The sequence below is a fragment of the Phyllobates terribilis genome, unplaced genomic scaffold (assembly GCF_046119375.1).
Source record: "Phyllobates terribilis strain yellow unplaced genomic scaffold, ASM4611937v1 Scaffold_9__5_contigs__length_417890890, whole genome shotgun sequence".
In the NCBI taxonomy this organism is placed as follows: domain Eukaryota; kingdom Metazoa; phylum Chordata; class Amphibia; order Anura; family Dendrobatidae; genus Phyllobates; species Phyllobates terribilis.
The window spans coordinates 165,131,270-165,158,032 of record NW_027362769.1 but is presented as its reverse complement, the minus strand read 5'-3'; the positions used below and the strand labels follow the sequence as shown (position 1 = coordinate 165,158,032).

The following is a 26,763-nucleotide window of genomic DNA, read 5'->3' as shown; positions in this document are numbered from 1 at the left end:
ACATAAAGCTAAATTTAAAAGACGCCTCTAAGTTTACAATCCTTCCATCCCTTCAGATTGCCGTGGTTATGTCCAGAGTTGTGCATCTGTAGATCTGCAAGTTTAACCCCCTTGAGAACTGGACCTAGGTTCATTTATTTTATTCTTTTCACCTTTCACCTTTGCATTGCAATTAATGCACTTTTTTTTTTTTCACTTTATTCTTTAGTCCCCCAGAGGGGACTTGAGTGATCATTTGATTGCACTCTATACAGCAATACTTCAGTATAGTAAAAAGCACAGACAACTGCCTCTGCCCGGGCTTCACAGGGGCACCAAGATGACGTCAGCTGGGGCCTTCGGCAAGACCCTCACTGTCATTGCAAATCTTCGGCATCCTGTGTGGCAGAGGGACGGGGGGCGATGGATGGCCGAACGGTCACCTTGCCAGGATTGCGCAACTTGGACGCCAAAGTCAGAGACTGACAGCAGCATTTAAGTGGTTAATAAGCAGCGATCGGTGCTCGCTCTGGTCGATGCCAGCTGTATAACAGCTCCATACACTCGCGCCCTCCCAATGGCATACTGTTATTTCCTGGGCAGGAAATGTCTAAACCCTAAGGCTGAATATCACATTGCTGCTGCCTGCCCTCAGTCACAAATGGGCGCACAAGTCTGCAGCAATACTGAGCTGTCACCCGCAGAGTCGTGCGCTTATTCGCCCCTGCGGACGGGTTGTGGCTGTGTCACTCTGCGCGAGCGACCGTAACCCAAGCAGTCTGATCTTGCAGTCATATTACCTTCCATCTGTCCTCTACTTCTTGTTAACACACACAAATTATTTTAGGAGATATGTATTAAAAAAAAAGAAGAAAAAAAGAAAGCAAAAAGCAGGCTAACAGTGCAGTGCTGATTTATGAGCACAGACCAAATCAAAGTTGAGCTGAACTTTCAGTTGGTTATAAAGCAGCTGACGGGAGCAATAAAAATAAAAAAAGCAAAGTGCTTCAAGCTCCTCATCCGAAAGAGCTCACCGACAGATTCTCAGTTAACTCATTCTGCAGTCAACAACAAGAAGGCTTTCAACAAAAAAAAAAAAAAGGACAAACAGTACAAAATGTTTAATGAAACCCAATTCCAAAAACAATTTTTTGCTTAAAGTACATGCATTTAAGGAAAATAATCGATCCAAAGCTATCCATATCCTTAAAGGGAGTTGACCAGGGCATATGTAAAATTTACTAATATACTTTAATTATGATTTCAGACAACCTTGTCTTGGTCCCATAACCTCCACTACCACTTTCCATCTAAAACACAGAGGCATAAAGTTCCTCCTACCCTCTGTGTGTGTGTGAAGGGGGCTGGTTGTCAAACTCAGCCCCCATTAGATAATCCATCCCCCTTCTGAATAAAAGCAGATACAGAGAGAGCTACTGAGCCTGACAGACAGCCCCCTCCACCACCTGCAGAGCCACATTAAAATGAACTGTGATCTACCGCGGTCACGTGTGTGACGTCAGCGACCACTGCAGCCAATCACAGGTCAAGTGATTCACCTACATAAAGGCCCTTTAATAAAATTTGCTTATTGTCTAGTACGACTTCGATTTAACCTGTTAACATTTTCAAGATCTCGGTTTGCCGTCACTGAAGAAACACATTGATTGGCTGAAAACCCTGATCGTGTCCAACGTGAGCCCCAGAAAACGAGCACCATCATTGTCATCGCTAAAGCAGCACGATCCGCGGGAAGTTTGCATGGTGTGAACGAGCCCTAAATGTCACAAGTAAACAGGGTGACGATCGTCTTACCTTCCTTGTCTCTGCAGAGCGAACACCACTCCTTCCCTCTGAAACGGGAGCAGCCGCTCTCGGAGCTTTTCAGGAAGGTTTGATAATTTGTCAGCCGCATCCTCAAGGGGATTTTTTTGTTTTATCCTTGACTTTGACATTTTTCACCTAAAATAAATTACAAACCAACTTAAATAAATAAAAAAAAAAAGAATAGTAAAATATTTTCAGTTTCATGGAAATGAAGCTAAAAGAGGTTGTTTCGAGTTGTCTCCCCCTAAATCTCGGCTTCTGCTTGCCGGGGGGGGGAGGTGCACTCCTGATGATTGACAGTTCGGGCCGGCAGCATGACTGAAGCGCACGCCCAACCTAAGGCCACGTTCACACATTCAGTATTTCACATCAGGATTTGTAAGCCAAAACCAGGAGTGGGTGATAAATGGATAAATACTGAAGTGGTGACATGTTTCTATTATACTTTTCCTCTGTTCCTCTCCTGATTTTGACTTAAATACTGATGTAAAATACTGACCAAATACTGAATGTGACCAAACACTGATGAAATACTGATCAAAAATACTGAACGTGTGAACATGGCCTAAGTATTATAGAGGTCAATTAGCAGAGGCAGAGATCCAGCCAGCTTCAGGGCAGACATTATTATTATTAATTTATATAGCGCCATAAGAAGGGGTTACATACCAAATACAGATATCACTTACAGTGAACAAACTAACAATGATAGACTGATACAGAGGGAAGAGGACCCGGCCCTTGCGGGCTTACATTCTACCGGAACGGGCAAGGAGACAGTAGGTTGGGGGGTTGCTGTAGCTCCGGTGTTGTTGAGGAGGCAGCGGGGTCATGGCAGGCTGTAGCTTGTTTGAAGAGATGAGTTTTCAGGTTCCGTCTGAAGGATCCAAGTGTGGCGGATAATCGGACAAGTTGAGGCACAGAATTGCATAGGATGGGGGATATTCGGGAGGAATTTTGGAGGCGATTGCGTGAGGAATGAATAAGTGTGGAGGAGAGATGGAGGTCTTGGGAGGAACGGAGGTTACGTGAGGGAATATATCGGGAGATTAGTTCAGAGATGTATGGAGGAGAGAGGTTATGGATGGCTTTGTAGGTCAGTGTTAGTAGTTTGAACTGGATACCCTGGGGAAATGGGAGCCAGTGAAGGGATTTGCAAAGGGGGGTAGTAGAGGAGTAGCGAGGAGAGAGATGGATCAGTCATGCAGCAGAGTTAAGGATGGACTGGAGGGGTGCGAGAGTGTTAGCAGGAAGGCCACAGAGGAGGATGTTGCATTAGTCGAGGCGGGAGATGATGAGGGCATGCACAAGCAGTTTAGTAGATTGAGGGTTGAGGAAAGGACGGATTCTGGAAATATTTTTGAGCTGGAGGCGACAGGAGGTGGCGAGAGCTTGGATGTGGGGTTTGTAGGACAGGGCAGAGTCAAGGGTTACTCCGAGGCAGCGGATTGCCGGTACAGGGGATACAGTGATGTCATTTATTTATTGTGATAGAAAGATCAGGTGGGGAAGATATGCAAGATGGTGTAAAGATGATGAGTTCAGTTTTGTCCACATTGAGCTTGAGGAGGATATGGCTGCTAGACATGCTGGGATTCTGGACAGCAGAGAGGTGACGTCTGGGCCAGAGAGGTAGATCTGGGTGTCATCAGCGTACAGATGGTACTGGAAGCCATGGGATTTTATGAGCTGTCCCAGGCCAAGGGTATAAATTGAGAAGAGTAGGGGACCTAGGAAAGAGCCTTGAGGGACTCCAACAGAGAGGGGGCGCGATGAGGAGGTAGTGTGGGAGTGGGAGATGCTAAATGTGCGGTGGGAAAGTTATGAGGAGATCCAGGATAGGGCAAGGTCTTTGACGTCAAAGGAAGAGAGGATCTGTAGTAGGAGGCAGTGGTCAACTGTATCGAAAGTAGAGGACAGGTCAAGAAGGAGGAGTATAGAGAATTGTCTGTTAGCTTTGGCTGTAAGTAAGTCATTGGTGATTTTGGTAAGGGCAGTTTCGGTGGAATGCTGGGGGCGGAAACCGTGTTGTCGATTGTCGAAGAGAGAGTTAGCTGAGAAGTGCGAGGAAAGTTCAGCGTGAAGGTGTTACTCAAGGAGTTTGGAGGCAAATGGGAGCAACGATATGGGGCGGTAGCTGGACAAGGCGGTTGGGTCGAGGGATGGCTTTTTGAGGATGGGAGTGATTGTGGCATGTGTGAAGGCAGGGGGGAAGGTACCAGAAGTTAGTGATAGGTTGAAGAGATGGGTTAGGGATGGGATGAGAGTGGGGGTGAAGTTGGGGAGGAGGTGGGATGGGATGGGGTCGAGTGCACATGTGGTGAGGTGTGATTTAGAGAGGAGACGAGTAAGGTCTCTTCCCGTGATGTTGGGAAGGGAGGTTATGAAGGAAGGGCAATGGTGTGGAAAACAAAGGGGTTGTGGTGGTCGGACAGGAAAGACTTGCCGTGTTTGGTCAATCTCGTTTTGGAAGTGTGTGGCAAAGTCCTCAGCAGAGATGATGTAGCAAAGAGCTTGTAAGCGCTGCACTTCCACTCTGGGAAGCCAGCCACCACTGATGGACTGCAGAGGTAGCTAGTAACTAGGCAACGAGCAGAACACAAAATTATAAAACAAAAAAAAACAGGGTTTTTCTTTTAAGCAAATTGCAAAGCTGCTTAGCATTATGAAGAAGTTGACACGATATAATCGACATATTGAAAAGTTCTGAAAAAAGTTTTGTTTTCAAGATCTCCGCTTGCTGACAAGGAATCAATCAGGATTTACCCCTGCAGTGCAATGAACACGGCTGCAGGAGTCTCCTGGCGATCGCTCCTCGAGTGCCGCATCTCATCTGTGATTATCAGCACATGTAAGCAGCAATAATTATCTTCTCACGGCCACCGTCCTCCAGGTCCTGGCTCATTAGTAAATCGGCTCACGCCCGGTTCACTTGGATTAGATCAGTGTAAAATCAATGTCACAGCGAGAAATAACCAGATATACATAAAACAGTATAAACAGAAAAGAAAAGCTGCCTGCGACTAATAGAGGTCAATGCCGAGCGTTCTCCAATGTGATGACTGCACACGTACAGACAGCCATCCCGGGAGAAAAACAACATTGCAATTCAAAAACTGAAAAAAAAATAATACAATAAAAATAAATTATATATTAAATAATTGCAATTCATAATAATTAAAAAAATAAACAAATACTAATACATACATATAGAATATATATATATATACACACACACACACACAATAAAGGGAGCACTCAAATAACACATCCTAGATCTGAATGAATGAAATATTCTCATTGAATACTTTGTTCTGTACAAAGTTGAATGTGCTGACAACAAAATCACACAAAAATCATCAATAGAAATCACATTTATTAACCAAAATTAAAGTGGAAAAACACACTACAGGCTGATCCTTAAAACAAGTCAAAATGAGTCTCAGTATTGTGAGTGGCCTCCACGTGCCTGTATGACCTCCCTACAACGCCTGGGCATGCTCCTGATGAGGCTCAGTATTGTGTGTGGCCTCCACGTGCCTGTATGACCTCCCTACAACGCCTGGGCATGCTCCTGATGAGGCTGAGTATTGTGTGTGGCCTCCACGTGCCTGTATGACCTCCCTACAACGCCTGGACATGCTCCTGATGAGGCTCAGTATTGTGTGTGGCCTCCACGTGCCTGTATGACCTCCCTACAACGCCTGGGCATGCTCCTGATGAGGCTGAGTATTGTGTGTGGCCTCCACGTGCCTGTATGACCTCCCTACAACGCCTGGGCATGCTCCTGATGAGGCTGAGTATTGTGTGTGGCCTCCACGTGCCTGTATGACCTCCCTACAACACCTGGGCATGCTCCTGATGAGGCTGAGTATTGTGTGTGGCCTCCACGTGCCTGTATGACCTCCCTACAACGCCTGGGCATGCTCCTGATGAGGCTCAGTATTGTGTGTGGCCTCCACGTGCCTGTATGACCTCCCTACAACGCCTGGGCATGCTCCTGATGAGGCTGAGTATTGTGTGCGGCCTCCACGTGCCTGTATGACCTCCCTACAACGCCTGGACATGCTCCTGATGAGGCTCAGTATTGTGTGAGGCCTCCACGTGCCGGTATGACCTCCCTACAACGCCTGGGCATGCTCCTGATGAGGCTGAGTATTGTGTGTGGCCTCCACGTGCCTGTATGACCTCCCTACAACGCCTGGGCATGCTCCTGATGAGGCTCAGTATTGTGTGTGGCCTCCACGTGCCTGTATGACCTCCCTACAACGCCTGGGCATGCTCCTGATGAGTCTCAGTATTGTGTGTGGCCTCCACGTGCCTGTATGACCTCCCTACAACGCATGGGCATGCTCCTGATGAGGCTCAGTACTGTGTGTGGCCTCCACGTGCCTGTATGACCTCCCTACAACGCCTGGGCATGCTCCTGATGATGTTGTGGATGGTCTCCAGTGGGATCTCCTCCCAGACCTGGACTAAAGCGTCCGCCAACTCCTGGACAGTCTGTGGTACAACGTGACGTTGGTAGATGGAGCGAGACATGATGTCCCAGATGTGCTCAATCGGATTCAGGTCTGGGGAACGGGCGGGCAGTCCATAGCTTCAATGCCTTCATCTTGCAGGAACTGCTGACACACTCCAGCCACATGAGGTCTGGCATTGTCCTGCATTAGGAGGAACCCAGGGCCAACCGCACCAGCATATGGTCTCACAAGGGGTCTGAGGATCTCATCTCGGTACTTAATGGCAGTCAGGCTACCTCTGGCGAGCACATGGAGGGCTGTGCAGCCCTCCAAAGAAATGCCACCCCACACCATTACTGACCCACTGCCATACCGGTCATGCTGAAGGATGTTGCAGGCAGCAGATCGCTCTCCACGGCATCTCCAGACTCTGTCACGTCTGTCACATGTGCTCAGTGTGAACCTGCTTTCATCTGTGAAGAGCACAGGGCGCCAGTGGTGACTTTGCCAATCCTGGTGTTCTGTGGCAAATGCCAGGCGTCCTGCACGGTGTTGAGCTGTGAGCACAACCCCCATCTGTGGACGTCGGGCCCTCATACCACCCTCATGGAGTCGGTTTCTAACGGCTTGTGCAGACACATGCACATTTGTGGCCTGCTGGAGGTCATTTTGCAGGGCTCTGGCAGTGCTCCTCCTGTACCTCCTTGCACAAAGGCGGAGGTAGCGGTCCTGCTGCTGGGTTGTTGCTCTCCTACGGCCCCCTCCACGTCTCCTGGCGTACTAGCCTGTCTCCTGGTAGCGCCTCTGGACACTTTACTGACAGACACAGCAAACCTTGTCACAGCTCGCATTGATGTGCCATCCTGGATGAGCTGCACTACCTGAGCAACTTCTGTGGGTTGTAGAGTCCGTCTCATGCTACCACAAGTGTGAAAGCACAACCAACATTCAAAAGTGACCAAAACATCAGCCAGAAAGCATTGGTACTGAGATGTGGTCTGTGGTCCCCACCTGCAGAACCACTCCTTTATTGAGGGTGTCTTGATAATTGCTAATAATTTCCATCTATTGTCTATTCCATTTGCACAACAGCATGTGAAATTGATTGTCAATCAGTGTTGCTTCCTATATTTATCTACACACACATATACACTATACACACTAATATATATGTATATATATTTATTTTATTTTATTTTCACATACTCACACACATATACATGTATATATAATGTGAGTGTGCGTGGTCACAGTGCAGGAGAGCATAAATTGGCCAATTCATGTGTATCCAGAGGCGACAATAAGACGATTCTCGTTGCTGGGAACCTATCTAACTATAGCAAGATTCTACCTTCCCATTTAGATGTAGGCTTTCGTCTAAGAGAAGATTCCCAGCAACAAGAATCACCTTATCGTGGCTACCAGGTACACATGAATTGGCCAATTCATGCACTAAGTATTCTCAATTTTTCCTATTTTCTAGAGCAGTAATGTTTGCATACTATAGCGCTACAGAGTGCAACTTTATATTTTAGTTATATGTGGAGTTGGACACTCTTAGTAAGCACCTGTACACACGTTTTCTGTTTGAAAGTGAAGGTCAGTCTTTAGATATTAGATTTCTATGTGAGCTGAGCACCCGGCTATCCAGCGCACAGGAGGTTAAATCCATGCAATAAGGCACATGGTCCTAAACAATAAGAAAATTTAAAAAATATATCAAACACCCAAATCTTAAAAGAAGAACCGATCCAGAACTCTCATATGTTACAAGTATTCTTCTTTTTCTATAGCTTGTTTTCTCTGCCTTTTCTGAGACTGTACATGCTTTCTCTCCTGTCCATGCGGTTCCAATTCGTTTCCTTCCATCTCCCAGCAGCTATCCTTAATGTTACACAAGTGTATAAAAAAAGTCATCGGATTTTTATCTGTAATCTATTCTCCAAGTAAAAAAAAAAAAATTGCAACTTGTTCATAAAAATCGGCTGTTATAGGGATAATTTGTATGGGATCTGATTTTTTTTGCGCACCTATAGAGCTGTGTTGGGCTGTAGGCGAATCGAATCTCATCCAAAATACGGAACAAACTAATGCACGCTGCGATTTTTTTCACGGTCTGACTGCCATCCGTTTTTTCACAGCTGTCGCCTGAGGACCAAACTGTCAGAATTAATTCTGGGGGTCACAATAAAGCTTAAAGGGGTATTACCGTCTGCGGCATAAGGGACCGGCGGCAGCAGCACATGACAAACCAGGGCCCTCTGCACCTGGGGGGGGGCCACATTTCCTTTGGCCACGTGTGAGCTGTTGTACAGCCGGCACGCAACTGCTGCGATCTGCGCTAGCTCCAATTGCGGCAGCTTAACCCCTAAGATACTGCTGTCAATTGTGATAGCGGCATCCTAGCGGTTGGAAATAGGTTGCTGATGGCATTGTCCAGGCAAAACGACACAACAAGCCGTGATTGAAAAATTAAAAAAAGTTAGGGTTCTTGGAAGAAGAGGAAAAATCAAAAGCAAAAGAGGGTCCCACCAAGACCCATATAAACCTGGGGCCAAATATGACTTACGGAAAGTATATACTAGAAATGCATAAGTGTCTGCGCCACTTCCAGGATTCCCACCTATTGGGAGCACGTTGTCACAAATTACCACAAATGGGCCAGACGGAGGCTAAAAGGACGCTCTTATTTAATAGAAACGTGATGTGAACAGGCCCCGAGACCCCCTGCTCCGACAGGTGTGGGGGGACTTCTACATTAGCAATTTCCATTGGCGTCTCCTCTCCTGTGCAAATCCATTCAAAAATAGCTGCGTTCACGCCGCTCTCTATTCACAACATTACCAGCGAATATATTTCCGCTTGAGGAAAATAAATTGGCCTCTTGAGGGATTGTTTTCTGAGAGATGAATCCATCTTTTCACGTTTCTCTCCCCAAACGAAAGTCAAGGAGGAATTGGAAGATGAATTCTAAAGAGGACATTATAATCAGGCGCCGCTCATTATCATAGGTAGAGACGTTTAATAGCTGCTAACCCCGTGGAGTAACGGGGACCCGTCCTCCCGCGATGACGGCTGCTAAAAATACTTCATTAAACCTCGGCGCCGAACCCGCGAGAATCTATTCCCGTTACATCTCGCAGAAAGATGATGACGAGAAAATGACATTTAAGTTAGTGATTGCATTAACCTCTGCGGTGCTGGAGCAGCCCACAAAGGCGAGGGAAGGTGCAGAACACAGGCGCTGCCACCACAGGGATCATGTCACCACCTGCAGAGGGGGGGCAATATGTCTGCACCTGTATGTCGGAGAGGTTCCAGGGAAACTACACAATGTGGGGGTGCGGAGAGCCGGACCCCACTAATCTGATAGCAATGACCTATCTCACTGATAAGTCTGAGTTACATCCTGTATTATCCTCCAGAGCTGCACTCACTATTCTGCTGGTGCTGTCACTGTGTACATACATTACATTACTGATCCTGAGTTACATCCTGTATTATACTCCAGAGCTGCACTCACTATTCTGCTGGTGCTGTCACTGTGTACATACATTACATTACTGATCCTGTACTGATCCTGAGTTACATCCTGTATTATACTCCAGAGCTGCACTCACTATTCTGCTGGTGCAGTCACTGTGTACATACATTACATTACTGATCCTGAGTTACATCCTGTATTATACTCCAGAGCTGCACTCACTATTCTGCTGGTGCAGTCACTGTGTACAGACATTACATTACTGATCCTGTACTGATCCTTGGTTACATCCTGTATTATACTCCAGAGCTGCACTCACTATTCTGCTGGTGCAGTCACTGTGTACATACATTACTGATCCTGTACTGATCCTGAGTTACATCCTGTATTATACTCCAGAGCTGCACTCACTATTCTGCTGGTGCAGTCACTGTGTACATACATTACATTACTGATCCTGAGTTACATCCTGTATTATCCTCCAGAGCTGCACTCACTATTCTACTGGTGAAGTCACTGTGTACATACATTACTGATCCTGAGTTACATCTTGTATTATACTCCAGAGATGCACTCACTATTCTGCTGGTGCAGTCACTGTGTACATACATTACATTACTGATCCTGTACTGATCCTTTGTTACATACTGTATTATACTCCAGAGCTGCACTCACTATTCGGCTGGTGCAGTCACTGTGTACATACATTACATTACTGATCCTGTACTGAACCTGAGTTACCTCCTGTATTATCCTCCAGAGCTGCACTCACTATTCTGCTGGTGCAGATGTAATTCAGGATCAGTACAGGATAAGTAATGTAATGTATGTACACAGTGACTGCACCAGCAGAATAGTGAGTGCAGCCCTGGAGTAGAATACAGGATGTAACTCAGGATCAGTAATGTAATGTATGTACACAGTGACTGCACCAGCAGAATAGTGAGTGCAGCTCTGGGGTATAATACAGGATGTAACTCAGGATCAGTAATGTAATGTATGTACACAGTGACTGCACCAGCAGAATAGTGAGTGCAGCTCTGGAGTATAATACAGGATGTACTGTAACTCAGGATCAGTAATGTATGTACACAGTGACTGCACCAGCCGAATAGTGAGTGCAGCTCTGGAGTATAATACAGTATGTAATTCAGGATCAGTAATGTAATGTATGTACACAGTGACTGCACCAGCAGAATAGTGAGTGCAGCTCTGGAGGATAATACAGGATGTAACTCAGGATCAGTAATGTAATGTATGTACACAGTGACTGCACCAGCAGAATAGTGAGTGCAGCTCTGGAGTATAATACAGGATGTAATTCAGGATCAGTACAGCATAAGTAATGTGGCCAGCCTTTATCTAATTTATGTAAACTGTAAGATATTTCCAGTATTTCAGTATTTTGCTCTTTTATTGCAGTTTTTAATGACAATTATGACGATATCGACAGCATATGGAGGAGACAATATATTTAAACTAGAAAGCTGCTCCTGCACATAAAGCTGCGCTTCCGCCTACGGCTGTCAGAGAGCTGGATGACGAGCCAAGTGAGAAGGTAACATATCCAACCGGTGATCAGATGATGGATAACAGCCAGAGATACAACGTAACAACACAAGCTGCTACACAACATCAAGCCCCCAACTCCAGGACAGTAGGGGGCTGCCCTGCATGAGCACTAATAAAAGGAGGAGCCCCCCTCTTGTAAATCCCCCATAATATCCACATGACATTATACATCACATGCACCTTTTGTTTCCATTCTTCATCAGTTGTCTGTCAGTGAATGGAAACATTTCACTTCGCATCTAAGACTGAGCAGAATTGTAGACCAGTTTCCACCCAACCGAGAAATACTCCGCGCCCTCCTGCCCAGTTAGGGTACGTGCTTAAGTCTTTTCCAGGCGGGCGATACCTGCCAAGTTTTTAAAAAGGAAGACGCTTCAGGAAACTGTACTGACGTTGTAAGACAGCAAGATTTTCACCCCTTCAATGTCTCCAGTGTCGGAAACCCCCGAAACCTAACGGACCATGGGGTAGCGGCAGTCATCCAAGAGAAAGGCGTTATTACACTCACAAAATCCAAGATACAGCCGTTATAAACACGCAGCACGCCAGTCCCGGCCCCAACCCTGGGTTTTGCCCAGCGGCTTCTTCATGGGGCTGCCCTATGTCTGATATGTTTTCAGAGCAATCACATCGGAAACGTTTTATCATTTTCACACCGACACTGCAAGTCTGGTGAGAACGGAGCATCCAGGAGGATGTCTGAACGACCCTAAATAAAATTGAGGATGCGGTAAAATGCATTTTATTCATGTTGTCACCCACAGTGTGTAAGAAAGATCAATTCACTGACAGCCAGCAGAGATCCTGGAATGTAACACACAGAATGCAAGCAGCAAAGCAACAGTGTGATCCGGGAGCCGGAAGTAACAAAACAACAAAGGTAAAAATCTGTGCCACCCAGTCTCCCGACAGCACCCCCGTCTCCGCGCCCCGTCCGCTGACAGATCCCCCCGTCCTCCGACAGCCCCCCGTCTCCGCGCCCCATCAACCGACAACGCACCAACTCCTAACGGGCTGTGGAGTCGGTAAGCCCAACCTCCGACTCCACGACTCCCTCAGACATGGCATAAATTTACTGTAGCACAGATTCATCTCAGCTAAAAGTCTAGACCCTTAGATCAGGAATAGGACAAACATTTCTAAGACATTTCATAACTTTCCCAAATTCTTATGAAAAATTTTTCCCCACAAACTACTTTGTTTGCATTTTGGTTTGTATTGAACTACTGCATCCAATTTATTATACACTGCTCAAAAAACTAAAGGGAACCCTTAAACAACAGAATATAACTCCAAGTAAATCAAACTTCTGTGAAATCAAACTGTCCACTTAGGAAGCAACACTGATTGACAATCAATTTCACATGCTGTTGTGCAAACGGAATAGACAATAGATGGAAATTACTGGCAATTATCAAGACACCCTCAATAAAGGAGTGGTTCTGCAGGTGGGGACCACAGACCACATCTCAGTACCAATGCTTTCTGGATGATGTTTTGGTCACTTTTGAATGTTGGATGTGCTTTCACACTCGTGGTAGCATGAGACGGACTCTACAACCCACAGAAGTTGCTCAGGTAGTGCAGCTCATCCAGGATGGCACATAAATGCGAGCTGTGGCAAGAAGGTTTGCTGTGGCAAGAAGGTTTGCTGTGTCTGTCAGTGTAGTGTCCAGAGGCTGGAGGCGCTATCAGGAGACAGGCCAGTACACCTGGAGACATGGAGGGGGCCGTAGGAGGGCAACAACCCAGCAGCAGGACCGCTACCTTCGCCTTTGTGCAAGGAGGAACAGGAGGAGCACCGCCAGAGCCCTGCAAAAAGACCTCCAGAAGGCCACAAATGTGCATGTGTCTGCACAAACTGTTAAAAGCCGACTCCATGAGGGTGGTATGAGGGCCCGACATCCACAGATGGGGGTTGTGCTCACAGCCCAACACCGTGCAGGACGCTTGGCATTTGCCACAGAACACCAGGATTGGCAAAGTCACCACTGGCGCCCTGTGCTCTTCACAGATGAAAGCAGGTTCACACTGAGCACATGTGACAGACGTGACTGAGTCTGGAGACACCGTGGAGAGCGATCTGCTGCCTGCAACATCCTTCAGCATGACCGGTTTGGCAGTGGGTCAGTAATGGTGTGGGGTGGCATTTCTTTGGAGGGCCGCACAGCCCTCCATGTGCTCGCCAGAGGTAGCCTGACTGCCATTAGGTACCGAGATGAGATCCTCAGACCCTTTGTGAGACCATATGCTGGTGCGGTTGGCCCTGGGTTCCTCCTAATGCAGGACAATGCCAGACCTCATGTGGCTGGAGTGTGTCAGCAGTTCCTGCAAGATGAAGGCATTGAAGCTATGGACTGCCCGCCCGTTCCCCAGACCTGAATCCGATTGAGCACATCTGGGACATCATGTCTCGCTCCATCCACCACCGTCACGTTGCACCACAGACTGTCCAGGAGTTGGCGGATGCTTTAGTCCAGGTCTGGGAGGAGATCCCACAGGAGACCACCCGCAACCTCATCAGGAGCATGCCCAGGCGTTGTAGGGAGGTCATACAGGCACGTGGAGGCCACACACAATACTCAGCCTCATCAGGAGCATGCTCAGGCGTTGTAGGGAGGTCATACAGGCACGTGGAGGCCACACACAATACTCAGCCTCATCAGGAGCATGCTCAGGCGTTGTAGGGAGGTCATACAGGCACGTGGAGGCCACACACAATACTCAGCCTCATCAGGAGCATGCTCAGGCGTTGTAGGGAGGTCATACAGGCACGTGGAGGCCACACACAATACTCAACCTCATCAGGAGCATGCCCAGGCGTTGTAGGGAGGTCATACAGGCACGTGGAGGCCACACACAATACTGAACCTCATCAGGAGCATGCCCAGGCATTGTAGGGAGGTCATACAGGCACGTGGAGGCCACACACAATACTCAGCCTCATCAGGAGCATGCCCAGGCGTTGTAGGGAGGTCGTACAGGCACGTGGAGGCCACACACAATACTGAGCCTCATCAGGAGCATGCCCAGGCATTGTAGGGAGGTCATACAGGCACGTGGAGGCCACACACAATACTCAGCCTCATCAGGAGCATGCCCAGGCGTTGTAGGGAGGTCATACAGGCACGTGGAGGCCACACACAATACTGAGCCTCATCAGGAGCATGCCCAGGCGTTGTAGGGAGGTCATACAGGCACGTGGAGGCCACACACAATACTCAACCTCATCAGGAGCATGCCCAGGCGTTGTAGGGAGGTCATACAGGCACGTGGAGGCCACACACAATACTGAGCCTCATCAGGAGCATGCCCAGGCATTGTAGGGAGGTCATACAGGCACGTGGAGGCCACACACAATACTCAGCCTCATCAGGAGCATGCCCAGGCGTTGTAGGGAGGTCATACAGGCACGTGGAGGCCACACACAATACTCAGCCTCATCAGGAGCATGCCCAGGTGTTGTAGGGAGGTCATACAGGCACGTGGAGGCCACACACAATACTCAGCCTCATCAGGAGCATGCCCAGGCGTTGTAGGGAGGTCATACAGGCACGTGGAGGCCACACACAATACTCAGCCTCATCAGGAGCATGCCCAGGCATTGTAGGGAGGTCATACAGGCACGTGGAGGCCACACACAATACTGAGCCTCATTTTGACTTGTTTTAAGGACATTACATCAAAGTTGGATCAGCCTGTAGTGTGTTTTCCACTTTAATTTTGGGGGCAACTCCAAATCCAGGCCTCCATTGGTTAATAAATGTGATTTCCATTGATGATTTTTGTGTGATTTTGTTGTCAGCACATTCAACTTCGCACAGAACAAAGTATTCAATGAGAAGATTTCATCATTCAGATCTAGGATGTGTTATTTCAGTGTTCCCTTTATTTTTTTGAGCAGTGTATATTTTAGGAGTTGGTCCATTTTATATAGATTCTGACTCCACAGACCTGGTCTCCCGACAAACCCCCTACCCCCGTCTCCGCTCTCGTCTCCAAACAACCCCAACTCCTATCCTGACAACCCTAACAATGAATGCGCCCTGTCTCCTCACACCCCAGTCCCTGCGCCCCCATTTCCCTAGCTGTACTGGTTATGTACAGCTCCTGCCTCTTCAGTTATCAGAGAACTACAACCAGCAGCAGAGTGGCGATGCTGGGAGTTATATTTCAGAACAAGACACAAGCGGAGGCTCCAGGAAGCCAGGCAGGTGTCGCGCTGACGTCACACTCACACTGTCTGATCTCTCCGGTGACAGGATCCTTCTCAGCAGCGACTGCGTCAAAGATTCAGCAAAATGACGTCATTCAAACTTCGCGCGCCACGGACGGAAGTGACGACATAAAGAGGCGGCGCATGCTAAGGTTTGAGATTATTGAAAGAAAAATACAACTCCCATCATGCCACGGGCGTTGCGGGGGGCGGTTCCTGTAGGAATTCTCGGCGATGCTTGTCGGGAAATGTAGTTTCGCACAGTGATTAGACAGCTGACCAGCGTAGTCAGCAAACAGTCGTCTCAGTCACTAGACTGGTGGCGTCACTGCCATTTTTTTTCTTTTGAAGTCCTTTTAAAGTGGTTTTTCTTTTATGAAACGTTTAAAAGGTTTATCAACGAAATAAATAAAGTTTATAATATTATAAGAAGTTTAGCTCCAATCCTGTAACATTGGTCACCATGGTAACAGTGATTAGTGCTATACTGCTTGCTGACAGGCTCCCATCTATACACATTTGCATTTTCCCAGGTGGCTGTCTGTACCCTGAGTCCGGTGGGTCCCGGGGTCTCCACAGGTTTTGTGGTACTGACGTCACCATTGATACCACAATGTCGGTGTTTTACTTCAAGAATATTTCTATGATGGTGATTCTCACATCAGTTTCTTCCGTCCATAAAGAATAAAAATCACCGGAAACAGAAAGGCTGCGAAGCGGAGCATACAGTGTATGACAAAGTCACACGCTGCTCTGGGAAATAGATGGCAAAATCTGCAAACAAATGTATATTTATATATACAGGGTGGTCCAAAAGTAGGTGGACAGAAAGTGTAATAAGGTTATGAAGGGGGAGATTTATCAAACATGGTGTAAAGTGAAACTGGCTCAGTTGCCCTTAGCAACCAATCAGATTCCACTTTTCATTCCTCACAGACTCTTTGGAAAATGAATGGTGGAATCTGATTGGTTGCTAAGGGTAACTGAGCCAGTTTCACAGATCTAGTTTTCACAGATACATCTCCTCCAAATCTGTTTTCTTTTCAGATAATTCAGATAACACATAATGGCAAATAATTTAAATACAGGTCAAAGAAAATGGATTTTAACAGAGTATTGGAAATCTCAAAATGCTGAAACCGTTAGAGCAAACTGGGTTGAAAAATTTGGTACTCAAGCCCCAAAGAGACAAACCATTTACCGCATTCGTGACAAATTCAATGCCACTGGCTCAATCCTTAATGCTCCAAAAACTGCTCGACCCAAAACAGTCTGTACAGAAGATAATAAACTACTTGTTGCTGAAACATTTGTTCAGAGTCCAAAAAAGTCCACGAGAAGAGCCTCTGTGGAATTAGGAATTTCACAAGCTTCTATCATGCGAATCCTGAAATCTATTGGGTGGAAGCTGATCGTCCACGTCTAATTCATGGTTTGTTGGAGGATGATCCAGACAGGCGGCTGCAATTTAGTGTTTGATAAATCTACCCCTTCATAACCTTATTACACTTTCTGTCCACCTACTTTTGGACCACCCTGTATATATATATACATATGAGATCTGTGGACTTATGAGTTATGTGGGTGGTCCTAATCAGTGATTGACAGCTTAGCTGCAAACTGACTAGGACCACCCATGGGCCCCTAAATCCTCCTATGTCCAGAATGAGCAGAAATTATAACATTCTGCCCCTATACCATATATATATGTATATACCCTAAGGCCACGTGTACACGTTCAGTATTTAACCAGTATTTTACATAAGTATTTGTAAGCCAAAATTAGAAGTGGATGAAAAATGTTGAAGTAGTGACATGTTTCTATTATACTTTCCTCTGATTGTTCCTCTCCTGATTTTCTTAGAAATACTGATGTAAAATACTGACCAAATACTGAACATGTGAATGTGACCTTAAGGGCATTTCCACCTTAAAGGGAACCTGTGCAGTGAACATACAGTCTGATTTGTGGGCGGTAGGTTATAAGTTCTGCTCATTCTGAGTTTAGGGGTCCTGTGGGCGGTCTCACGCATTAATTATAGCGTTCTCTTTCAGCAGACACACAAGAAAGGCTGTCAGTCACTGATTAGGTCCGCCCACTGGACTCCTAAGCCCACAATCGGCAGAAAATTCATTTTCTAAAATCCAAATTGTGCTGAATCTTTTCCCATACACCAATATATCATTCTGCTCGGCTCCTCCTGCTCTATGTCTTACAGATCTGGCACCTTGTTGAATGTGATAGAATCCCTTTAAAAAAAAATGGCTGAGAATCCTCTTGGCAAATATTACACCTTTTGCAGACTTTGTCACCCACCAGGGGCGACCCCAGAGGATTTCCCATCCTAAGCATGGATGAAGGAGAATGTTACCCGAGTCTTCCATCAACCGCTTTCGGCTGACATACTCTTCTGTTGTCCGCCATGATAAAGACCAGAGTGCTGTGCCAACCCCTTTAACTGGTAAGTCATGGAGGCTAAATACAGGGAGGGGAGCGCAGGGGTATGCATTCCTAAAAAGTCTGGGGGTCTCTGAAACTAAACGCAATAGCTGCTAGAAAAGGCTGATCCCTGCTAGAAGAGGAGGTCGGGGGCGTAATTGGCTGACAACAGATGAAAATAGAACAAGTACTGGAGAAGAGACATTTGATTTAGGAGAAGAGCCGTTCATGCATTTACAACGTAAAAGCTTCAAAAGAAGCCATTCTGTGTGCGGCTTTGATGGAGGCTTCCTAGAAGAGACAGTCAGGACCTTGTCTTTGATTATACTGGGCGCCATGTCGAGACCGCGTCCAGCGCGCTGTTATACCTCTATAATAAAAGCGTTAACCCCAAAATGACTAATGATGTAATATTTGCCACCATGCTCGCGACTGAAGATATTTGCACAAATGAATATAATGTTTAATTGAAAAATCCTATAAAAAAGTTTCTTATCAATCACATCCCTTATGTATCAATTTTTATTGGTCAGAATAGATTGTTATCACTTAAAGGGGTATCCCCAATATTGAAAGTTATCCCATATACAGTTGTGCTCAAAAGTTTACACAGTCCGGCAGAATTTTTACTTTCTTGGCCTTGTTTCAGAGAATATGAATGATAAAAAAACTTTTCCTCTTCTCATGGTTATTGGTTGGGTGAAGCCATTTATTGTCAAACTCCTGTGTTTTCTCTTTTTAAATCTTAATGACAACCAAAAACATCCAAATGAACCTGATCAAAAGTTCACATACCCCAGTTCTTAATACCGTGTGTTGCCCCCTTTAACATCAATGACAGCTTGAAGTCTTTTGTGCTAGTTGTGGATGAGGTTCTTTATTTTCTCAGATGGTAAAGCTGCCCATTCTTCTTGGCAAAAAGCCTCCAGTTCCTGTAAATTCCTGGGCTGTCTAGCATGAACTGCGCGCTTGAGATCTCCCCAGAGTGGCTCAATGATATTGAGGTCAGGAGACTGAGATGGTCACTCCAGAACCTTCACTTTGTTCTGCTGTAGCCAATGACAGGTCGACTTGGCCTTGTGTTTTGGATCGTTGTCATGTTGGAACGTCCAAGTACGTCCCATGCGCAGCTTCCGGGCTGATGAGTGCAAATTTGCCTCCAGTATTTGCTGATAACGTGCAGAATTCATCTTTCCTTCAACATTTACCAAGTTTCCTGTGCCTTTGTAACTCACACATCTACAAAACATCAGCTATCCACCTCCGTGCTTTACTGTAGGAATGGTGTTCCTCTCATCATAGGCCTTGTTGAGCTCTCTCCAAATGTAACGTTTATGGTTGTGGCCAAAAAGTCCAATTTTGCCTCATCACTCCAAATTACCTTGTACCAGAAGTTTTGAGGCTTGTCTCTGTGCTGTTTGGCGTATTGTAGGCGAGATACTTTGTGGCATTTGCGCAGTAATGGCTTTCTTCTGGCGACTCGACCATGTAGCCCATTTTTCTTCAAGTGCCTCCTTATTGTGCATTTTGAAACAGCCACACCACTAGTTTTCAGAGAGTCCTGAATTTCAGCTGATGTTATTTGTTGGTTTTTCTTTGCATCCCAAACAATTTTCCTGGCAGTTGTGGCCGAAATTTTTGTTGGTCTACCTGACCGTGGTTTCGTTTTTACAGAGCCCCTGATTTTCCATTTGTTAATCACAGGTTGAACGCTGCTGACTGGCATTATCAATTCCTTGGATATCTTTTTTGTATCCCTTTCCTGTGTTATACAGTTCTACTACATTTTCCCGTAGTTCCGTTCACAATTCTTTTGCTTTCCCTTTGACTCACATTCCAGAAACATCAGTGGCTGGATGAAAGATGCAATAGTCTCTCTGGATCCCAGAAACTCACTCAGCTGTTATGCACACACACTGATTACAAGCAAACAGGTCACAGGCGAGGATGTTACCTTTAGTAGCCATTCAAACCCATTTGTGGCAAATTCTGTACATGTTATCAGGCCAAAGTCACCAGGGTATTTGAACTTTTGATCAGGGTCATTTGGATGTTTTTGGTTGTCGTTAAGATTTAAACAGAGAAAACACAGTAGTTTGATAATAAATGGCTTCACCCAACCAATAACCATGAGTGGAGAAAATTTTTTTTTGTTATCATTCATATTCCCTGAAACAAGGCCAAGAAAGGAAAAATTCTGCCGGGATAAGTAAACTTTTGAGCACAACTGTACATATGGATAGGGCATAACTCACTTTTTGATGAGTATCTGACTGCTCTGACCACCAGGGTTTGAACAAGGCTCTACAGTGCCACATCTTTAATGGAGCACAGGTGCACATGCTTGGCCAGTCCTATAGACAATGAATGGAGCCGAGATGCACATGCTTAGCCAGTCCTATAGACAATGAATGGAGCGGAGGTGCACATGCTTAGCCAGTCCTATAGACAATGAATGGAGCGGAGGTGCACATGCTTAGCGAGTCCTATAAACAATGAAAGGAGCGGAGGTGCACGTGCTTGGCCAGTTTCATAGACAATGAATGAAGTGGAGGTGCACATGCTTGGCCATTGGCATAACTTGTGTGACAGTCGTGGTAACTTCTGATCACCACTATACTCAAAGTGTTTGAAGGGCCTTTACCTTAAAGGGTTTTCTTCACAGTATATTCAACAAGATAGGATATAATTGTATGATACTTGAGGATCCAACAGCAGGGACCCCCACCGATAGCCAGATTAGGGGGAACCAAAGTCCCTGATTTGAGTGGAGCGTGACCACCCCTCCAATCAATTTTATCTTTATCAGTCTCTTAGAAATAATTGAAGCAGTGGTCACTCCGTTCACACAGTGGGCTCCCCATTCTTGGGATTGATGATGGACCCGGCGGTCATACATTTGTCATCTATCCTATTGATAGATGATAAATGTATTTTGTGTAATAATATCTTTAATGTTACATCCAGAATTAGGCTGTAATAAATTCATGTGATGCACAGCATGTCCCCTGAAGAAGATGGAGGAGGCAAAACATGGAGTTTTTGGGTGCCAATGCAGAATCTGTACCAGAGCCCCCTCACCTACCATCTGCCATTTATATATAAAAAAAGGCATTTTATTGTGTAAAGGGGTTGCCTTTTGCCCCCCCCCCCCCCCCCCCACCTCAGACACCAGGATCTGGTTGCAACTGCCACCTCTGCACCCCAAATAGTTACAGCTCTGGAAGATAACTTAAAAGCAAACTTTGCAGCCGGAGTTGTATGCTCGTTATTACCGCCACAATACTTCTCCAGTAATCATAGCGGGTGAAGCTGAAGTGTCTAAGTAACAGCAAATGTGCAAAGCTGACAAGTCGCAATTTAAATATAGATGCAGAGAAAAGCGTTCTGTGGAAGGTGATAACAAGCGTCTTCAAAGCTCAACAGGAAAATGCCAAAGGAGATCTGCACATAACTGCAATTTGTTTTCTTTCTTTGCTTGTCAGAACCTCAAAAACACAAATGTATATTCCACATCGACGAGTAATGTCCTCACCCGCAGTGCAAAGCAGAGTTTTTCTGGCATTTCTGGTAAAATCCTTAAAAAGGTAATATTACCGCCAGACCGTGGGGTAACTTGAATACTATGGGCTATAGAGCAAACTTTTCAACTTTTGACTCTGGTTCCTCTTCCACTCATTACTCCGCAGCACCAGGACTTTCCTCACTTCTTCCTGCGGGACCATAATTAAAGGCGTTGTCTTCCTTTGGTTACAATTTATTTTTATTTTATTTTTTTTACATAAATGCATGTATTTGGGGATAAACATCATTTTTGCAGATTAGTTTCATTTAAAATTTTGCACTTTTTTTATGTTCAGCTTTGGTGTGGTCTGTACCCATAAATCAGCTGAACGGAGCTCAGAAAAAGACAGATAAAAGAGTTACAAACTCTCCCTCTGGACCTTCAGTATAAGTTCACTGACCAATCCTTAGTTAATTTATTCTGCAGCCAGCAATAGATGATGCAATACAGAGGCTAAGGAAGGCAAACAGTACAAAATTTGTAAAGATTTTTATCCAAAAAATAGATGCATTAAAGTAAAAGAAAATTTGTACCCAAAGGTGGACAATCCCTTTAAAGAGAAATTAACTTTTGACAATTTTTTTTTTACATTTTTTTAGGTATTTTATATCCCTGCAGTTCGCTAATGGGCCAGGTACTGAGATGCACACCGATCTCTCAAAAGACTTCTGAGGAGTACAGCTCAAGAGGGAGAAGTGCACAGCTCCTTCCTAACTCTGATCACATAGCAGAGTACGGATCCATTAGTGCAAAGCTCCTGCCTGACTCTGATCACATAGCGGAGTACGGATCCATTAGTGCAAAGCTCCTGCCTGACTCTGATCACATAGCGGAGTATGGACCCATTAGTTCACAGCTCCTGCCTAACTCTGATCACATAGCGGAGTATGGTTCCATTAGTGCACAGCTCCTGCCTGACTCTGATCTCATAGCGGAGTACAGATCTATTAATGCACAGCTCCTACCTAATTTTAATCACATAGCGCAGTACGGATCCATTAGTGCACAGCTCCTGCCTGACTCTGATCACATAGTGGAGTACGGATCCATTAGTCCACAGCTCCTGCCTGACCCTGATCACATAGCGGAGTACGGATCCATTAGTGCACAGCTCCTGCCTGACCCTGATCATATAGCGGAGTACGGATCCAGTAGTGTACAGCTCCTGCCTGACTCTGATCACATAGCGGAGTATGGACCCATTAGTTCACAGCTCCTGCCTAACTCTGATCACATAGCGGAGTATGGTTCCATTAGTGCACAGCTCCTGCCTGACTCTGATCTCATAGCGGAGTACAGATCTATTAATGCACAGCTCCTACCTAATTTTAATCACATAGCGCAGTACGGATCCATTAGTGCACAGCTCCTGCCTGACTCTGATCACATAGTGGAGTACGGATCCATTAGTCCACAGCTCCTGCCTGACCCTGATCACATAGCGGAGTACGGATCCATTAGTGCACAGCTCCTGCCTGACCCTGATCATATAGCGGAGTACGGATCCAGTAGTGTACAGCTCCTGCCTGACTCTGATCACATAGTGGAGTACGGATCCATTAGTCCACAGCTCCTGCCTGACCCTGATCACATAGCGGAGTACGGATCCATTAGTGCACAGCTCCTGCCTGACCCTGATCATATAGCGGAGTACGGATCCAGTAGTGTACAGCTCCTGCCTGACTCTGATCACATAGCGGAGTACGGATCCATTAGTGCACAGCTCCTGCTGTCTGACTGTGATCACATAGCGGAGTACGGATCCATTAATGCACAGCTCCTGCCTAAGTGCGTGTACAGAGTGGAGTACAAATCCAATAGAAAGTCTATAATTTTTTACTAGATCTCTACTCCAGTCTCTACACGCAGCAGGCAGGTGCTGTGCATTATTGGATCCGTTCTGCGCCCTGTACGAGCGCTCAGGCAGGAGCTTATGCTATTGGATTTGTTCAGCGCTTTATATGCACGCTCAGGCAGGTGCTGCACGTTATTGGATCCGTTCTCCGTCCTGTACGAGCGCTCAGGCAGGTGCTGCATGTTATTGGATCCGTTCTCCGTCCTGTACGAGCGCTCAGGCAGGTGCTGTGCGCTATTGGATCCGTTCCCCATCCTGTACGAGCGCTCAGGCAGGTGCTGAGCGCTATTGGATCTGTTCTCCGTCTTGTACGAGCGCTCAGGCAGATGCTGTGCGCTATTGGATCCATTCTGCGCTCTATACGCACTCTCAGGCAGGTGCTGCACGTTATTGGATCTGTTCTCTGTCCTGTATGAGCGCTCAGGCAGGTGCTGTGCGCTATTGGATCCGTTCTCCTTCCTGTACGAGCGCTCAGGCAGGTTCTGTGCGCTATTGGATCCGTTCTCCGTCCTGTACGAGCACTCAGGTAGGTGCTGTGCGCTATTGGATCCGTTCTCCGTCCTGTACGAGCGCTCAGGCAGGTGCTGCACGTTATTGGATCCGTTCTCCGTCCTGTACGAGTGCTCAGGCAGGAGCTGCATGTTATTGGATCCGTTCTCCGTCCTATACGAGCGCTCAGGCAGGCGCTGTGCGCTATTGGATCCGTTCTCCGTCCTGTACGAGCACTCAGGTAGGTGCTGTGCGCTATTGGATCCGTTCTCCGTCCTGTACGAGCGCTCAGGCAGGTGCTGCACATTATTGGATCCGTTCTCCGTCCTGTACGAGCGCTCAGGCAGGTGCTGCACGTTATTGGATCCGTTCTCCGTCCTGTACGAGCGCTCAGGCAGGTGCTGCACGTTATTGCATCTGTTCTCTGTCCCGTACGAGCGCTCAGGCAGGTGCTGCACGTTATTGGATCCGTTCTCCGTCGTGTACGAGCACTCAGGCAGGTGCTGTGCACTATTGGATCCATTCTCCGTCGTGTACGAGCGCTCAGGCAGGTGCTGCACGTTATTGGATCCATTCTCCGTCGTGTACGAGCACTCAGGCAGGTGCTGTGCACTATTGGATCCGTTCTCCGTCCTGTACGAGCGCTCAGGCAGGTGCTGCACGTTATTGGATCCGTTCTCCGTCCTGTACGAGCACTCAGGTAGGTGCTGTGCACTATTGGATCCGTTCTCCGTCCTGTACGAGCGCTCAGGCAGGTGCTGCACGTTATTGGATCCGTTCTCGGTCGTGTACCAGCACTTAGGCAGGTGCTGTGCACTATTGGATCCGTTCTCCTTCCTGTACGATCGCTCAGGCAGGTGCTGCACGTTATTGGATCCGTTCTCCGTCGTGTACGAGCACTCAGGCAGGTGCTGTGCACTATTGGATCCGTTCTCCGTCCTGTACGAGCGCTCAGGCAGGTGCTGCACGTTATTGGATCCATTCTCCGTCCTGTACGAGCGCTCAGGCAGGTGCTGTGCACTATTGGATCCGTTCTCTGTCCTGTACGAGCGCTCAGGCAGGTGCTGCACGTTATTGGATCCGTTCTCGGTCGTGTACCAGCACTCAGGCAGGTGCTGTGCACTATTGGATCCGTTCTCCTTCCTGTACGATCGCTCAGGCAGGTGCTGCACGTTATTGGATCCGTTCTCCGTCGTGTACGAGCACTCAGGCAGGTGCTGTGCACTATTGGATCCGTTCTCCGTCCTGTACGAGCGCTCAGGCAGGTGCTGCACGTTATTGGATCCATTCTCCGTCCTGTACGAGCGCTCAGGCAGGTGCTGTGCACTATTGGATCAGTTCTCTGTCCTGTACGAGCGCTCAGGCAGGTGCTGCACGTTATTGGATCCGTTCTCCGTCCTGTACGAGCGCTCAGGCAGGAGCTGTGCGCTTTTGGATCCGTTCTCTGTCCTGTACAAGCGCTCAGGCAGGTGCTGCACGTTATTGGATCCGTTCTCCGTCCTGTACGAGCGCTCAGGCAGGTGCTGTGCACTATTGGATCCGTTCTCCGTCCTGTACGAGCGCTCAGGCAGGTGCTGTGCATTATTGGATCCGTTCTCCGTCCTGTACGAGCACTCAGGCAGGAGCTGTGCGCTATTGGATCCGTTCTCTGTCCTGTACGAGCGCTCAGGCAGGTGCTGCACGTTATTGGATCCATTCTCCGTCCTGTACGAGCGCTTAGGCAGGTGCTGTGCACTATTGGATCAGTTCTCTGTCCTGTACGAGCGCTCAGGCAGGTGCTGCACGTTATTGGATCCGTTCTCCGTCCTGTACGAGCGCTCAGGCAGGAGCTGTGCGCTTTTGGATCCGTTCTCTGTCCTGTACAAGCGCTCAGGCAGGTGCTGCACGTTATTGGATCCGTTCTCCGTCCTGTACAAGCGCTCAGGCAGGTGCTGCAAGTTATTGGATCCGTTCTCCGTCCTGTACGAGCGATCAGGCAGGTGCTGTGCGCTATTGGATCCGTTCTCCGTCCTGTGCGAGCGCTCAGGCAGGTGCTGTCCGCTATTGGATCCGTTCTCCGTCCTGTGCGAGCGCTCAGGCAGGTGCTGTGCGCTATTGGATCCGTTCTCCGTCCTGTACGAGCACTCAGGCAGGTGCTGTGCACTATTGGATCCGTTCTCCGTCCTGTACGAGCGCTCAGGCAGGTGCTGCACGTTATTGGATCCGTTCTGCGTCCTGTACGAGCGCTCAGGCAGGTGCTGTGCACTATTGGATCCGTTCTCTGTCCGCTACGAGCGATCAGGCAGGTGCTGTGCGTTATTGGATCCGTTCTCCGTCCTGTACGAGCGCTCAGGCAGGAGCTGTGCGCTATTGGATCCGTTCTACGTCCTGTACGAGCGCTCAGGCAGGTGCTGTGCGCTATTGGATCCGTTCTGCGTCCTGTACGAGCGCTCAGGCAGGTGCTGTGCACTATTGGATCCGTTCTCTGTCCGCTACGAGCGCTCAGGCAGGTGCTGTGCATTATTGGATCTGTTCTCCGTCCTGTACGAGCGCTCAGGCAGGAGCTGTGCGCTATTGGATCCGTTCTACGTCCTGTACGAGCGCTCAGGCAGGTGCTGTGCGCTATTGGATCCGTTCTGCGTCCTGTACGAGCGCTCAGGCAGGTGCTGTGCACTATTGGATCCATTCTCTGTCCGCTACGAGCGCTCAGGCAGGTGCTGTGCATTATTGGATCTGTTCTCCGTCCTGTACGAGCGCTCAGGCAGGAGCTGTGCGCTATTGGATCCGTTCTACGTCCTGTACGAGCGCTCAGGCAGGTGCTGTGCGCTATTGCTTCTGCCTCCTGAGCTGCGCACTTCTCAGCAGTCTTTTGAGCAATCTGTGGGAATATTAGG

The 26,763-nt window shown here is 47.4% G+C and overlaps 1 protein-coding gene across 1 annotated transcript in view; it reads right to left on the bottom strand.

The window, feature by feature from the left end:
* ZRANB3 (zinc finger RANBP2-type containing 3) overlaps positions 1 to 15,680 on the bottom strand; it is a 254,297-nt gene extending 238,617 nt beyond the window's left edge. The window contains exons 1-2 of the mRNA XM_073647276.1: positions 15,564 to 15,680; positions 1,795 to 1,941 (exon numbers count right to left, since the gene is read on the bottom strand). Of these exons, the coding sequence (XP_073503377.1) occupies positions 1,795 to 1,934 (140 nt within the window). The 5' untranslated portion in view covers positions 1,935 to 1,941; positions 15,564 to 15,680. The remainder of the gene's footprint in view (positions 1 to 1,794; positions 1,942 to 15,563) is intronic.
* Between the last annotated feature and the right edge of the window lie 11,083 nt (positions 15,681 to 26,763).